This window comes from Alligator sinensis, unplaced genomic scaffold, assembly GCF_000455745.1.
Source record: "Alligator sinensis unplaced genomic scaffold, ASM45574v1 scaffold755_2, whole genome shotgun sequence".
NCBI classification, from domain to species: domain Eukaryota; kingdom Metazoa; phylum Chordata; order Crocodylia; family Alligatoridae; genus Alligator; species Alligator sinensis.
Genome location: NW_005841883.1, coordinates 1,105,026 through 1,119,496, shown reverse-complemented (window position 1 = coordinate 1,119,496; position 14,471 = coordinate 1,105,026). Strand labels below are relative to the sequence as shown.

At 40.3% G+C, this 14,471-nt stretch overlaps 1 protein-coding gene across 1 annotated transcript in view; it reads left to right on the top strand.

The window, feature by feature from the left end:
* NBEAL1 (neurobeachin like 1) overlaps positions 1-14,471 on the top strand; it is a 135,972-nt gene that overhangs the window by 32,662 nt on the left and 88,839 nt on the right. Inside the window, 5 exon segments of the mRNA XM_014516902.2 lie at positions 558-719; positions 2,310-2,391; positions 3,319-3,446; positions 7,476-7,558; positions 13,233-13,318. Coding sequence (XP_014372388.2) covers positions 558-719; positions 2,310-2,391; positions 3,319-3,446; positions 7,476-7,558; positions 13,233-13,318 — 541 coding nt within the window.

Here is a 14,471-nt window from a genome sequence, read left to right as displayed (position 1 = left end):
GTTGTTGGAGTGTGCTCAAAAACATTCTTCCCAAGAGGACCAGGGATGAGTTGTAGACATACCTTTCTGGTCTTAATTAGATATTAGTTACAGAATGCTACTAAAGTAAGTTTATTTTGATTTTCAACAGGCATTCCAAAACTGTTCACAGTGGGGTCCATATCTTATTACAGAAAATATACTGGAGATTACGTTCCCCTTGATTTTGGGCTTTACTGACAACCTCCTTTCATGCAGCTTTCCTGTTGCAACTCCAGCGGTTAACTACATGGAAAAGGAATATTAGGAAAGCCCCTTGGGGAAACCATTTTCATGTATTTTTAGCTGTCTTTCCATTAAGGTCAACAGCTGGGAATAAGGAGGAGCAGACAGTAAGTGCTATGTAATCATATAGCTCTATGTAGATTATCAGCAAATGCTTGTGCAAGACCAGTCACTGCAGTTTGGTGAGTTCCTGTCCTGCTGTGCTTGTGGAACAGTACACAATGACACAAAGGATGCACAAATAACAAATTCCATTGACATGTTTTAAATTGTTTCTATATCTTTGTTTTTAGGGTAGATGACATTCCTCCCGGAATATCGCTACTTCCTGATAACATTCTCCAGGTCCTGAGGCTCCAGCTGCTACAATGTGTCCAAAAAATGTCAGATGGACTAGAGGAGCAGCAACAAGCTCTGTCGCTTTTGCTTGTCAAATTCTTCATCATCCTTTGCAGGTATCGGTTTGGTTTGGTGGCTGTTTTGACTGGACTGTAATTTTGGTTGGGGAAATCTTGATTTATTGCACATGCATAGATATAGGTTTCAACGCACATACGGGGCATGTATTTGCCATCAGAGGATTGGACTAGGGAATGTTACAGTGAAACCTGGCATGCATGCTTTTTATATGCTACACCTGGAAGGTTATAATGTAGCTGTCTTTAGCGCAGTACTTGGTCACATGTCAGTAAATATACCTGACCAGGAGAGCTGTTGATATATGTTCAATAGTACCTATGCTTTATTATTTTGGGGTGTAGCATGTGTGGACAGGGCAGGCTGAGCATCACTGTGGTGTACTTTAGTGCAGTCCTTCTGTAGTATAGACATGTCCGTGGTGATAAAGTTTTAAGAGTCCCCTCCTCCTAAATTGTTATACTTAAATTATGTTAGTGGACATAGTTATTTCTAATAGTGCTTATTGACACAGAGTTCTTTTTAATTCACACACTCCCTTAGGGACAGGGTGACCATATTTCCTTTCCCTAGTTTCAACAGAGGATACCGTATTGTCTGGGATAGTCAGCTTTTTCTGAGCTTTCTTCAGCTTAGCAGGCTGGAGAACATGGGGTTAATGAAACAGTCCTGTTTAAAACACTAGTCCTGGGTGCTCCACTGAAAATGAAACAAAAGCATTGCTTTGATAAGATGCCTGGGCCAGGTGTTTAAAACAGGACTGACCTGTTGAAAATTGGGCATATGGCCACACTGCTTAGGCCAGGGATATTTACCAGATGAGAAAAGTCTCTTTGGCCAGGTTCTTTGTTGCCTCCAGTATCTCCCCATAATTGGAAGCTGTTGAGGGACTAAGTCTCAAGAAAAAATCTTCTTTTGTGGGGATATTCCATCCCGCCTTGGTTTTGCTTTTCACCAAACAAATACCATGGACAGAGCTTCTGTTTGAAGTGCTTCAGGTGCCTTTGAAGCTATTTAAAAATGGCCTTCAAAAAAAGAGGGAATGTCTTCTGAAGCATTTCATTTTGAGTTCCTGATTTTAGTGGCTTGTCATTAAGGTTGAGAAATGTTTGTATACCATCCATATTGAATGTGGTTTTCTGTTGCCTTTATGATTTATTCGGTGTTCTAAAAATATTTTTATAGTTTCCTTTCTTCCTTTAGAGAAATGGAAACTGGTAATGGACATTGCTCAAGGTTTAGGAACCATTAGTAGTTAAGTCATTAGTTTTCTTGTGTTGTCTAACAGTGTGGGAGAAATAGAAGTTGTTATTTTCTGTATCAGGCTCTGATCTCTGTATTTGGAATGCTCTGTAAATCAACTTAACCCGAAATCCAAGCACCCAGCTAAAACTGGCTTATAGTCAGAGCTCTGGTTGTAGTTAAGTTTTCTTCCAGCTCTGAAATATTTACAGTATATTAAAGTGAGGTGAATAAACGTTTCAATATTAAAAAATATTGTTGTGGAAGTTTTCTTGAAATACTGACACTTTTTGTAATTTATTCTTAAAAGCTAAGATAAGCATTAGTGGCTAGTTTTAAAAAGTGTTACAGCATAAAAATGACTGAGATTGATATTGGTCCTACAGAAATTTGGCTAATGTGGAGGAGATTGGCATGTGCTCCTACATAAACCATGTCATCACGATGACTACTCTGTATATTCAGCAGGTATGTACAAGTACAATTATCATACACATTTTTGGATGGCAGGGTTGGTGGGAAAGGAGAATTGAGGCCTTAAGATGGGGAACTATGAGAACTGAATTTTTTCTGAACTCTGCCACAAAGTTCTTATGCGACTTGCAGTCAGTTGCATATTCTCTCGCTGTCTCATTTTTTTCTGGCTTTAAAATGGCTTAACATTTTTAATGGTGATGCCTGTTTACCTTGATGGAACACTCTGCAGCAAGGTTTATTCATCAAAGTGCTTTGAAATACTAAGTTCAGAGCATTTTAATTAATTAGATAAATTTTGATAAATTCCAGATTTCATTAAAGAGGATGAAAAGGAGGATCAGGTATTACATATTTATATGTAGCTGTCCCTAGACTTAAGCTATCACGAGTATATTTAAGTTATGCTTTATAGGTATCTGAAAATGAATCACAACAAAACAGTTCTTAAGTACATTTCAAGTGAATAAGCTAAAAAATTTATTTTAAAATTAATTAGCTCTTTTAGTTCAGAGATGATCTCAGTACTTTAATTTTTGTTGCCTGTTCAGAGTTCAGCCATTGTTAACTTTTCGGAAAGGGAATATTTAACATTTGTTTTCCTTATGGATCAAGTGAGTTGATGGCTTGTATGAATGTATATCGTGGAGGAAATGGTACCTTTTGAGTTGGTACCTGTTCTGAGGGTACATTCTGTATTGCATATATCAGAAAATAGAGTGAATGGATGCTTGGTCTTGGTTTTCAAAGGAGCCTAGAGCAGGTAGGTGTCCCAGTGCCTATGAAAGATGGAGATAATAGGACACCCAATGCTCTCTGGTTCTTTTGAGCATCCTAGACGTAACTTTTGTTATTGGATTCTTAGTTCACAAAAGTTTCTAGAAACATTATGACTACAATTCTGTATTTTCCCCCTCTCAGTTAAAAAGTAAAACAAAAGAGAAAGAAGTGGCAGATCAAACACCTATAGAAGAATTTGTAAGACATGCACTGGCTTTTTGTGAAAGTCTCTATGATCCATATCGAAATTGGAGACAGAGAATTGCAGGGTACGTATGACTTTTAACATGGTAAATTTCAATATTTAAGAGTTTAAGCACAACTGGGATTGTCCAGTGTCAAGCCAAAATGAAACATTAATTACACCAAAACTTCTGTGCTCTTGCATTTTTCAGTTGTAAAATTGAGGATTAGTTTTGATATCAATTGACTTGGTCAAAGATGTATTTCTACTGAAAACATGAATGTATCATCCAAGAAAATCTCTCATTTGAAGCAAGCATCCTAATTTATTAAAAATGTCAGGGTACTAATATATCCAGTTCCAGCCAAAACTCAGTTTTAATTTTTGAAAGCTGGGGAGAGTAGATAGTTAGGATCCAGACTTGAGGATTTCTGTGAACCATTTTTATAGCAGATTAATGGGGTTTTCTTTATGCTAGGTTCAAATAATTGGAATAGTAAAAAAATTGTGGATGAAATTATACTTGCTCTCATATCTTCATTTGAAAAAGTAGATAGAATCATTCTATCAGAATATTTTTGGACCTCTGCTTATCTTTAAAAATGCTTAAAATATATTAATTGTTGTTGAATATATACGAAGTAGAAATAGATACTGTTTATTTTATTGGCACTATTGGGATATTCATTACAATAATATTGAAGTTCTTGTATACTGTATGACTATCACCACCTATTCTGTTGGAATTTTTTTTCAGACATTCAGACCCTGAAACTAATTGTGAAATGGAAGGGCTAGAGTACTAATTGGTTACATCTGTGAGTGTAAAAAACAGAAAGCCAACACACTGTTTTAAGAGTGGCCCTGAGGGCCCTGCTACACATTCAAATTAAAGCTGGATAGAAACCAGCTATAGAGTTGTTACACAATTTCAAGCACAAAATTTATACCTGGATGGATAGTCATTTTTATTGTGTGCGAATTCTTTTGCTCATGTGGGGGGGTCTGAATTTTATTGCGTGATTAACCAGTTAATTTCATAACATATGTGATGTGTAGTAGGGACCTCAGAAAAAGCAGGGGGACAGAACCAGAGCCCCTTGGGGCATACAGAAGAGAGAGGCCTAGAAATTATTTGCTTCTCTTTCAGGTGGGTACATGAATAGAGAATTGTGTAAATGATTTGCAAATAAAGACTTTACACTTGAGAAATACCTGACTTGTGTGATCAGTCTCTCCTCCTAATGGAAACAAACAAGCAAGGCCCTAAATATTTTGGCCAAAAATGGGTAGCAATTCAAAGCTACAGCTTGATAAGCATTAAAGAGTACATCCTTGTTTTAGTAAACTTTTACAATGATTCTTCTACGGTACTTAATTAGTTGATAAACTGCTGCACAAATATAGGCTTTGCCTCAATTTGTATAATGAGATGCTTGTTCCATGTGCATTCTCTCTTTTGCAGGTATAGTAGATACATTTATATATTGATAACTTATTATAATTAGTAGCATTCCTCCTTAAATCCACTTGGAGGGTTGAATCAGTTGAGACAGTCTATAATAATAAGTATTATCATGCTTCCCTTAACAGAAAGATTTATAATTTTCATCTCTAAGTCCTTTGTGAGATTTCCTTAAAAAAAAAAAAAAAAAAAAAAAAAAGAATGTGTGAAACTTGAGCGAAGTCCCTCAACAGGACTATTTTTTTAAATCTGTTCCATTTCAAGAGCAGGAGGTTGTACAACAGTGGCCAGTAATTCTAGTTACTGTGTAGGAGCAGTTAGTTAGTTTTTTGTTTAAGTAATTTTTTATTTCTGAAGAACTTGGGTATGTGTGAGATTCATCAACATAACATTATAATTAATTATGGTATGAAAATTTGGAACTGTTTGATTATCTTGCAGATACTGCCAGAAAGGTTGCATAAATGATTTAAAAAAAAAGAAGGTCAGCATCCTCTTCCTACATGCTAAGAACAGGCATAATGGACATGTTAATATAATTACATATATAAAAGGCAGGGCAAGGTGGCACTAACTGGTTCAAAGAGGCATAAGTTAGCATAGGCGACAGCGTAACTTCATCATATGTTCATAATACAAGCATCTGCTGCCTACAAAAGCTTGTGCCCCTCTGAACCAGGTAGGGCAGAGTGGCACCTTACAGACTATCTTCTGCCTGACTTCAGACTGACATGGCTAACTACCCCTCCCTTGTGTTCTTGTGTGCACATTCACACTTTCACACATGCTGTCTCATTCTACCTTTGTGTGTACTGTCTGTGTGTGTACGTGCACATACACACACTTATAATTATACATATAATAAAATATTATGCAACCTATATGGCAGTATCTGCAAGTGTATTAAAATAGTTCCATATTTTAGTATCCTAATTAATTAGTGTTATCTTGATGAATCACACAATGGCACTACTTACTGTGTACAATGTCAAAAAAACCATACATCACAAGTTGTGCTCCTTGTATTTTTGGAGGATGTTGAGATTCTAATTTCATACAGTAAGGCATGGTTGCCCACAGTTCACTAGGTTCTTTCTTCATATAAACTATTTTTAACTTTTTGCTCTTGTAACACTGTCTTAGCTACAATGTATCTTATTGTTTGTGCTTAATGCGTTTTAAATGTATATAATCTTAAATGCCTAATATTTTATATAATGAAGATGTACAAGTTCATGATGAGTCATAAAAGTCGCATACTATGGAAACAGTGCCATGTGCTCTGGCTTCTATTCCAGTATTCATCTGAATGTAGTAAAGATCTAATTGAAACTACTTGTTTTACAAAAAAAAACCCCAAAAAACCCCCCCATACACATCCCAAATCTGAAAAACAAGCTGTCTCTCTTAAGTCAGAATGAAGGAAAAAATGGTTTTTCCAGAGTGCAGCGTGCACAGAGCAGGGACAGAGTTTAATTTTCAACTTATTGTCCCTTCACTGCTCAGGCAAAAGCCACAGTTTTAACCCTTTTCAGCTGAACTGTCAGTAGGTCTTGGCTGCGCAGCCAAAAGATGAAGCCATAGTTGCTGCTGAAGACTGGATTGCATGGACAAGTATAGGATTTTGAAAAGATCTGTTAACAGTCTACAGAGCTGCAAAATCGGCTGAGAGGGACCAGGAGTAGCTAACAGATGATAAAATTGCTGAACAAAGGATACCTTGATTAGTGGAACATCCAAGCCATTAAAAGGAGAGAGGGTTGTTATCACCTTTACAGTGAAGAGCAATTAGCAGGAATCAGATACATGATAATGAGCTATTAAGCCAGTTGATCCTCTCAGTGCTGCGTGAATAGAAATGCCACTGCTGCTTTTGGACAGTTAGTTTCAAACTATTGGTAGAGCAGGAATCAAAGCAGGGTGCAGCTATATCATTGCACCCTGTCTGGATCTGCTTCTGTTGGAAGCGAAGGAAAATAAGCAGCAGGCATCTTGTGGTGTTTCAGTGCTTCTATTCTGGGTAGAAAATCAATTTCCCCAATTTTGGAAGGCATGATTTTTGGGGGAGAGGTGTGAATGGTATGTGACTAAATAAGATTTGTTTATAACTACAAATACATATGCTGGTTGCCTGCCCATGTGTTTAAAATTAAATCTGAATATAAGCTAGAGGGAGCTTGCCACCAACTAATACACTTCAAGCTTTCATTATTACTTTCTTGATTCTAAAGCATGACCCATTATTTCTGTATTGGCAGGAAGAAGCTAAGAAAAAAAAAAAAAGGAAAAAGAATCATGTTTTCTTTAAAGTTGAACTGTTTCTTTTCTTCAAAAGTTTTCTTTCCCATGTCAGATTGCCTGTCATAGAAGCTTGCCCCTTAAGTTGATGACTCATTGCAATAGTAAAGTAAAATAACAGATTACTGTTTCTTTAAATCAAAACCATATTTTAAAAAATTAAGCCATTTTTAAATGTGGAGCAGTAAATACATGATTAACAGTGATTACTTATTTTGGATGCAACTACTTTATTCTTTCCTTTTTTCTTGTAGGATAAAGATATATTTTATTTATTCAAGGTCTCTATGAACATGTCCCAAAAACCTTATCTCTAATATCTCTTATGTATCTTTTCTTTTTTAATTGTAGACGAATTCTTAGTAATGTTGAAAAGAGCAGACAGAAGTATAAACCAGCCTCTCTTACTGTGGAGTTTGTCCCTTTCTTTTACCGTAAGTAATATTACTCATTTAGTAATGATCACTGTTCAAGAAACAAACTTCTTGTTGACATAGTTTAATTCCCATTGTAAATATTTGATAAGTGTCAAAAGTCTTCTGTACCATTTCCAAGATGAGTTTGATGAAGTTATTTGTTGTCCTCCTTGAATTTAAGACTTTAGCTTTGTCTTTAGTATCATCATCTTGGTATCTGCGTTTATGGTATTACGGACTTTCTGAGCTTGTAAGCTAAATTAAACTTTAATGTGATTCAACAGATAGAAACAACAAGTATAAACTTCAAATGCTCGTTGAACCTGGAAGACTGGAAGAAGGCCAATGTGGTGCCTATCTTCAAGAAAGGGAGGAAAGTGGATCCGGCTAACTATAGGCCCATCAGCTTGACTTCTATCCCAGGGAAGATCTTAGAAAAGTTTATTAAAGAGGCCATCCTTAATGGACTGGCCGACGCCAACATCTTAAGGGATAGCCAGCACGGGTTTGTTGCGGGTAGGTCTTGCTTGACCAATCTCATTTCCTTCTACAACCAGGTGACCTATCACCTGGACAAGGGAGAAGAGATTGATGTCATGTATCTTGACTTCAAAAAAGCCTTCGATCTGGTGTCCCATGATCGCCTCTTGGAGAAACTGGCCAGTTGTCGCCTTGGGTCCTCCACAATCCACTGGCTGGAAAATTGGCTCCGGGGTCGGACCCAGAGGGTAGTAATTGATGGAAGTCACTCATCGTGGTGTCCTGTGACCAGTGGGGTACCCCAAGGCTCTGTCCTTGGACCCATACTGTTCAACATCTTCATGAATGATGTGGACACTGGAGTCAGAAACGGACTGGCCAAGTTCGCCGATGACACCAAACTTTGGGGCAAAGCATCCACACCAGAAGACAGGCAGGTTATCCAGGCTGACCTGGACAGGCTCAGCAAGTGGGCGGACGAGAATCTGATGGAATCTGATGGTGTTCAGCGCCGATAAATGCAAGGTTCTCCACCTTGGGGGGAAAAAAACCCACCGCATCCTTATAGGCTCAGCAGTGCTATGTTGGCTAGCACTATGGAAGAAAGAGACTTGGGGGTCGTCATTGACCACAAGATGAACATGAGCCTGCAATGCGATGCGGCGGCTAGTAAAGCGACCAAAACGCTGGCTTTCATCCATAGATGCTTCTCAAGCAAATCCCGGGACGTCATTCTCCCCCTGTACTCGGCCTTAGTGAGGCCGCAGCTGGAGTACTGTGTCCAGTTTTGGGCTCCACAATTCAAAAAGGATGTGGAGAAGCTTGAGAGAGTCCAGAGAAGAGCCACGCGCATGATCAGAGGTCAGGGAAGCAGACCCTACGATGACAGGCTGAGAGCCGTGGGGCTCTTTAGCCTGAAAAAGCGCAGGCTCAGGGGTGATCTGATGGCCACCTACAAGTTTATCAGGGGTGACCACCAGCATCTGGGGGAACGTTTGTTCACCAGAGCGCCCCAAGGGATGACGAGGTCGAATAGTTACAAACTACTTCAAGATCGTTTCAGGCTGGACATAAGGAAGAATTTCTTTACTGTCCGAGCCCCCAAGGTCTGGAACAGCCTGCCACCGGAGGTGGTTCAAGCGCCTTCATTGAACACCTTCAAGATGAAACTGGATGCTTATCTTGCTGGGATCCTATGACCCCAGCTGACTTCCTGCCCCTTGGGTGGGGGGCTGGACTCGATGATCTTCCGAGGTCCCTTCCAGCCCTGATGTCTATGAAACCATAGTTTGGTAATTCCTGCTTTAAGCCATTTTGTTTTTGGTGTGAAGTGATTAAATGTAGTTGTGACTACTCCATATTGTATAGTCCAAATGTTCTTAGCGTTACAGATTTGCCAAAGGGAGACATGACTTCTGGCTTGTTTCCTGCCTGAATCACCCTTTAGTACTTGGATGCAGGGAATCATAATACTCCCTGCACAACCTTAGCTAGGCTGAAACACAACGTGGGGAAGGGGAAAGGCTGGGGGCTCTTTTGTGCATGGCACTGAATCCAACCTCACCTTCTCCGACTGTGCCTACATTCGCTTAAAGAAGGAAAAAAAGGCCTGCAAAATAGGGGTGCACCAATAGAGATTTTGGGGGCCAGTACCGATAACTGTTTTTTTTAGGAGGCATATTGGCCAATACTGATCCAATTTCTGATACAGCTGCATGCAGCTGGTAAGTCTGTTGTGGTAAAAAGGGAGGGGGGAGAGAGAGGGCATGGGGGGGTAGATCAAGGCCCCTGCGGTGAGGGAGGGAGTGGGGGTAGGGCTGGGACTACCCAGCTGTGGTGAGGCGCGGGACGGAGCCACAGCTTGTCTGAGGGGGGTGGGGTGGGGGGGTGGCTCCTGCTGCTGTGTGCACCCTGGGAGGGCACGGGAGGGGGGGTGCCCTGCATCTCCGTGGAGGGGCAAGGAGGGGATGCAGCTGTAGGCTGGAGCTGGGGCTCTTCCGGGCTCTTCCCGGCATACAGGGGCTGCTCTGGGTGGGTGGCAGTGGTGTTGGGTGGAGGGTTATGGGGCAGCTACAGTGAAATTTGGCGTGGCTGCAGCCCTCCTCTGTAACCCTAATCCTACCCCACCCCATGCAGATCCAGGGTACAAGTCCCCCCCACCCCCCATGCCATCCTAGGGTGCATGCAGCAGCAGAAGCCCCGCTCCCTGCCCCCTGGATGAGCTGCAGATCCATCCCGTGCTCTGCCGCACCCCAGGTGGGCAGCCCCAGCTCCTCGTCTCCCTCACCACAAGGGCTTTGATCTGCGCCCCCACGCCTCTTCCTTCTCCTCTCCCCTTGTACTACAACAGACTTACCAGCTGCAGGCAGCTCTTCAGCCTGCCGGGCTGTGCTCCTAACTGCCTACACGCTGTGGTGCTGCTGCGCGAATGTACAGGCATTTATCGGCCAATTTATCAGCTGCATCAGGCTGATTTCTAATGCAGTAGATTTTCTTTATCAGTGCCGATCTGATATCGGACTGATGTATCGGTGCACCTCTACGGCAGAGCTCTCTGCTGGGCTACATGGTGCACGACCCCCTGCCTGTCCAGCATCTGTACTGAAGGCTCTTTGCTTCTCTGTCTGAACTTCTGTGCAGGTCAGTTTTTCTCTCAGGAAAACAATCCTGGGAGAGCTGTGCTGGGTGGTTTGATTGTGTATACACACCCTGAGTCTCTGTTCGGTGTAGTCTTTAGGGCTTATCTAAGTATGAAGGCTAAGTATAGACATTTGGGGTGTTAGGGGGCAGTTAAATCAGTTAAAAATGGTTGCCTGATATCAGGTAAGTCAGGATGGGGGACTAGCGGGGAGGGGGTTGGATGTCCAGCAAGCTTCTGGGGAGGGGGGAGGGCTTGCGTCATGAGGGGTGGAGGAAGGGGCTGGGGGGCAAAAATCATAGCCCAGTGTGGGAGAGGGAGAGGAAGGGGGATGAAAAGAGCAGCCCAGGGACTGGGGTCAGTGGCTGGGTTTTCCCAGCCCCAGGCTGTGCAGGGAAAGGGTACAGAAGTTCTACGCACTGGTTTGTCCTAAATCAAATACGTTTGATACTGCATATATCCAGGTTTATCTTAAACCAGGTTCTGCAATTTTAAGACCAGTTTGTGTTCATGGAAATTCTGTACAGTTAGCAGTTTAGACTGATTGCCAGTCACAGAGATTGGGTCTGTAAGTGTAAGTTAAGCACTGGGATGTGCTAGGTTTAAACTGGGCGGCCATTTTGAGCCTGATTTAACCTCCCCAAGTGTCTGTGTTCAGCCTAATTGGTTTTCCAGTACAGCTATATAGGCAGACCTTCCTAATGGTTTTACAGCATATATCATTGAAAGAGTTTTTTGCGGGTGTAGTTTATACCAGTTCCCTGAATGAAATAAGTATTCTAGAAAAGGAGATTTTGGTGGTGTAACTGCATTCACATTAGGACTCTTGCCAGCATAGATAGATAGGTGTGTTGGTTTAGGGGTTTAAGGCTTATTTTCAAGACTGATGTAGCTGTACTGAGAAATATAGGTGTGAACCAAGTCTTGATTTTTATTTTTGCCTTCTAAACCAGTTTTTCATGATCCTTTGTACCAGTGGTTTCCAGACTGTGTTCTGTGGAACCCTGCGGTTCTGCAGTAGATCATCAGGGGCTCTGCAAACAGACCGGCCATAGCAGGCCAGGAGGCAGTGCAGCTCTGTTGCTGGGCTGGGTCATCTGGCTCTGCGTCAGTTCACATGGCCCAGGCAGCCGGGGGTAGGGGTTCCATGGTAGAAGAAGTGATGTGCTTAAGTTCCATTGAAGTTACGGAGGTTTAACCACGTGCTTTCCTGCCATTATGAATTGGGACCATAATACATTCCTGTGACATTTCTTTCTGGTAGCAAAGTAAACAGATCCTTGTAAACAAATCTTAGTTGTTGTCCAGGTCGTTAACTATCTGTCAGCCTTCCTGGAATAGATGAAGCACTTCTGTGTTTCTATATTTCTCATAAAAAGATAGCTGAAAAGAAACTTGGGTACCTGTTACAGCTCCCAAGTGGTTAATAGTAGAAATTTGCATATATAGCAGAAGGCTTAGGTGCATCAGCCTGGTCATGAGCACAAATTACTGATTTAAGGGTGGGGATCTAGTCTAAAGATTTATCATTTGGAAATGATTATAGGTAATTTTTTCCTATGTGGCAATATACACTAGTTTCAAGAGTTTGAGAGAGTGCACAGAATGAGAAATAGGAAAAAAAATGGTAGCTGTTTCTCTATATTCTTTTGAAGTGGGGTAACGCACACAGAAATTTTTTACTGTGTGCACAGAAACATTTAGTTAGGCACAGATGTAATTACTAGATTATAGCACTTTTATTTCTACCTTTTGCCTGGCTATTCAAGCTTTGTGAAAATGACATTTTAACAGTGTTGGCTTGTGTTGTTACTGAAAGTTTCTCAAGGACTAATTCCAAACAATAATCGATTGTGGCTTTAGTTGAAGCTATTTTGAGGTTATTGCTATAGCAACAACTTCCAGGTTAATATTTATTGTTAAGAGAAATTGCTAAGGCTATTTGTAAATGGTTTATGTTCGGGTATGGTGCGAACAAAGATGAAGGACAATTAACTTTCAAGAGACTATTGCTAAGAAGATTATGGGCCTGTGCATACTACTATTGGAGTCAACAAGGGTTTTTTCCCATTAACTTTGCATGTACAACAATAGGCAATGAGTGCTTAACATAGCTGCACTGAAATCAGGGAGAGAATATGTACATTGGATTAGACTTTATATGTTTGAATAGATTTCTGTTTGGAAGAGTCCTTGCATATTTTTAACAGAATTGGAATGAAGTAAGCATCTAATTAGAAATTTTAGTATCGATCATCAGATGAAATAGATATGTAGCTTTGTTGATTTCAGGGGAACTATTGTAGTACTATCAGTAACCCCCACTTGTACTCAAATCAAGACAAGGGACTATCTTCCCCCCCCCCCCCAACCCCAATGCTCAATTTGGGGAAAAAAACCTTGTCTTGGATTTGAGCAAGTATGGTAGTATATTGTTGAAACTGTTTAAAAGCTTCTCTGTAACAAAGAATGAAGAAGATTTTATGTTATGCTTCTATTTTCTTTGAAGGGAAGACATTGTAATGTTTTCTTATTTTGGGATTTACAAATTACTTTTCCTTTTATTTCAATCAGAATGCTTTCAAGAAAGTGAGCATCTTAAGGAAAGTCTTAAATGGTGCCTGCTACATCTCTTTGGAGCCATTGTGGCTGGTGGACAGGTAAGGACAATATTGGAAACTATTATTAACTAACTTAAACCTGTAGAATTCAATTTCTGTTCAACATATAAGAGCTATAGTTTTGGTTTTATAGGGTATTCATCAATATACAAAGACTTATTGCTGAAAAGAAGACTATCCATGCTTAAATGTGAATTATTTCTTCACTTGCCTTACAAGGATTGGAGGCTCATTGTGCTGGGTGGTATATTAACACTTCCTTGCTGTTGGAAATTGTTTCATACTTTATATACATGCAACTGTGTAAGCTTGCATGTGTTTGTTAGTACATAGTGCATATACTTTTAAACTATCATGTGACAAAGGGTACAGGAAATTGGACTGAACAGTTTCAAACATACAGATATAGTCTAATATTAAATCCCAATATCCAAGTAGACATACCCATACTGAGGGTGTAACTGTATCAGTGGGAGGTTCTCATTGATTGGATACTATATATTCTCAAAGCACAAGATCATCAGTAGGCTGAGTGAAATTGTACATGAGTCAGTAAAATACCTCTGCTGGACCAAGAACATGATTTTCTCTGTTGGCACAGTGAGCATAATGTTCTAACCTAAAGGACTATTTGTGTGTGACCGTGCGCCAACAAATTTAGAAAAGAATATGAGAATAGACTGTAATGCAATAGCACTTCACTAAATCATCAAGTTTAGTATTTCAGAGGAAGACTTTTGAAGTGTACCTGTGCTTCACTGAGGCTTGTGCTAAGGTAGCATAAGTGGCATTAAAAGAGTAGGTGAGGAAGACTAGGAATTATATAAATCCCTGAATTGTATTTGATTTAGATGCGAACATCCTGTGCAAAATTTTTTGGGTAAACTTTGGAAAAATGCTGTTCTCTGAGCATCAGATGATGCTACACTGTGTTGTGCCTGCTTTCTCAAAGTACTCAAGAATTTGCCACAAGTAAACACCATTGCTGTTTTTTAGTAATTGATTATCTTTTGGAAGTTTTGTTTTTCTCTGTGCAACTCCAGTCTAGAAAAATATGACTGCAGATTGTAAGAGCATATTATCTTTGTTGTCAAAATAATACCAATTTGAGTTCTATCCAATTTAGTTTGTTAAAGGTTATCAGAAGACATCTAAGAATATCTGTGCAGCACAGTGCGGTGCTGTGCAAAGG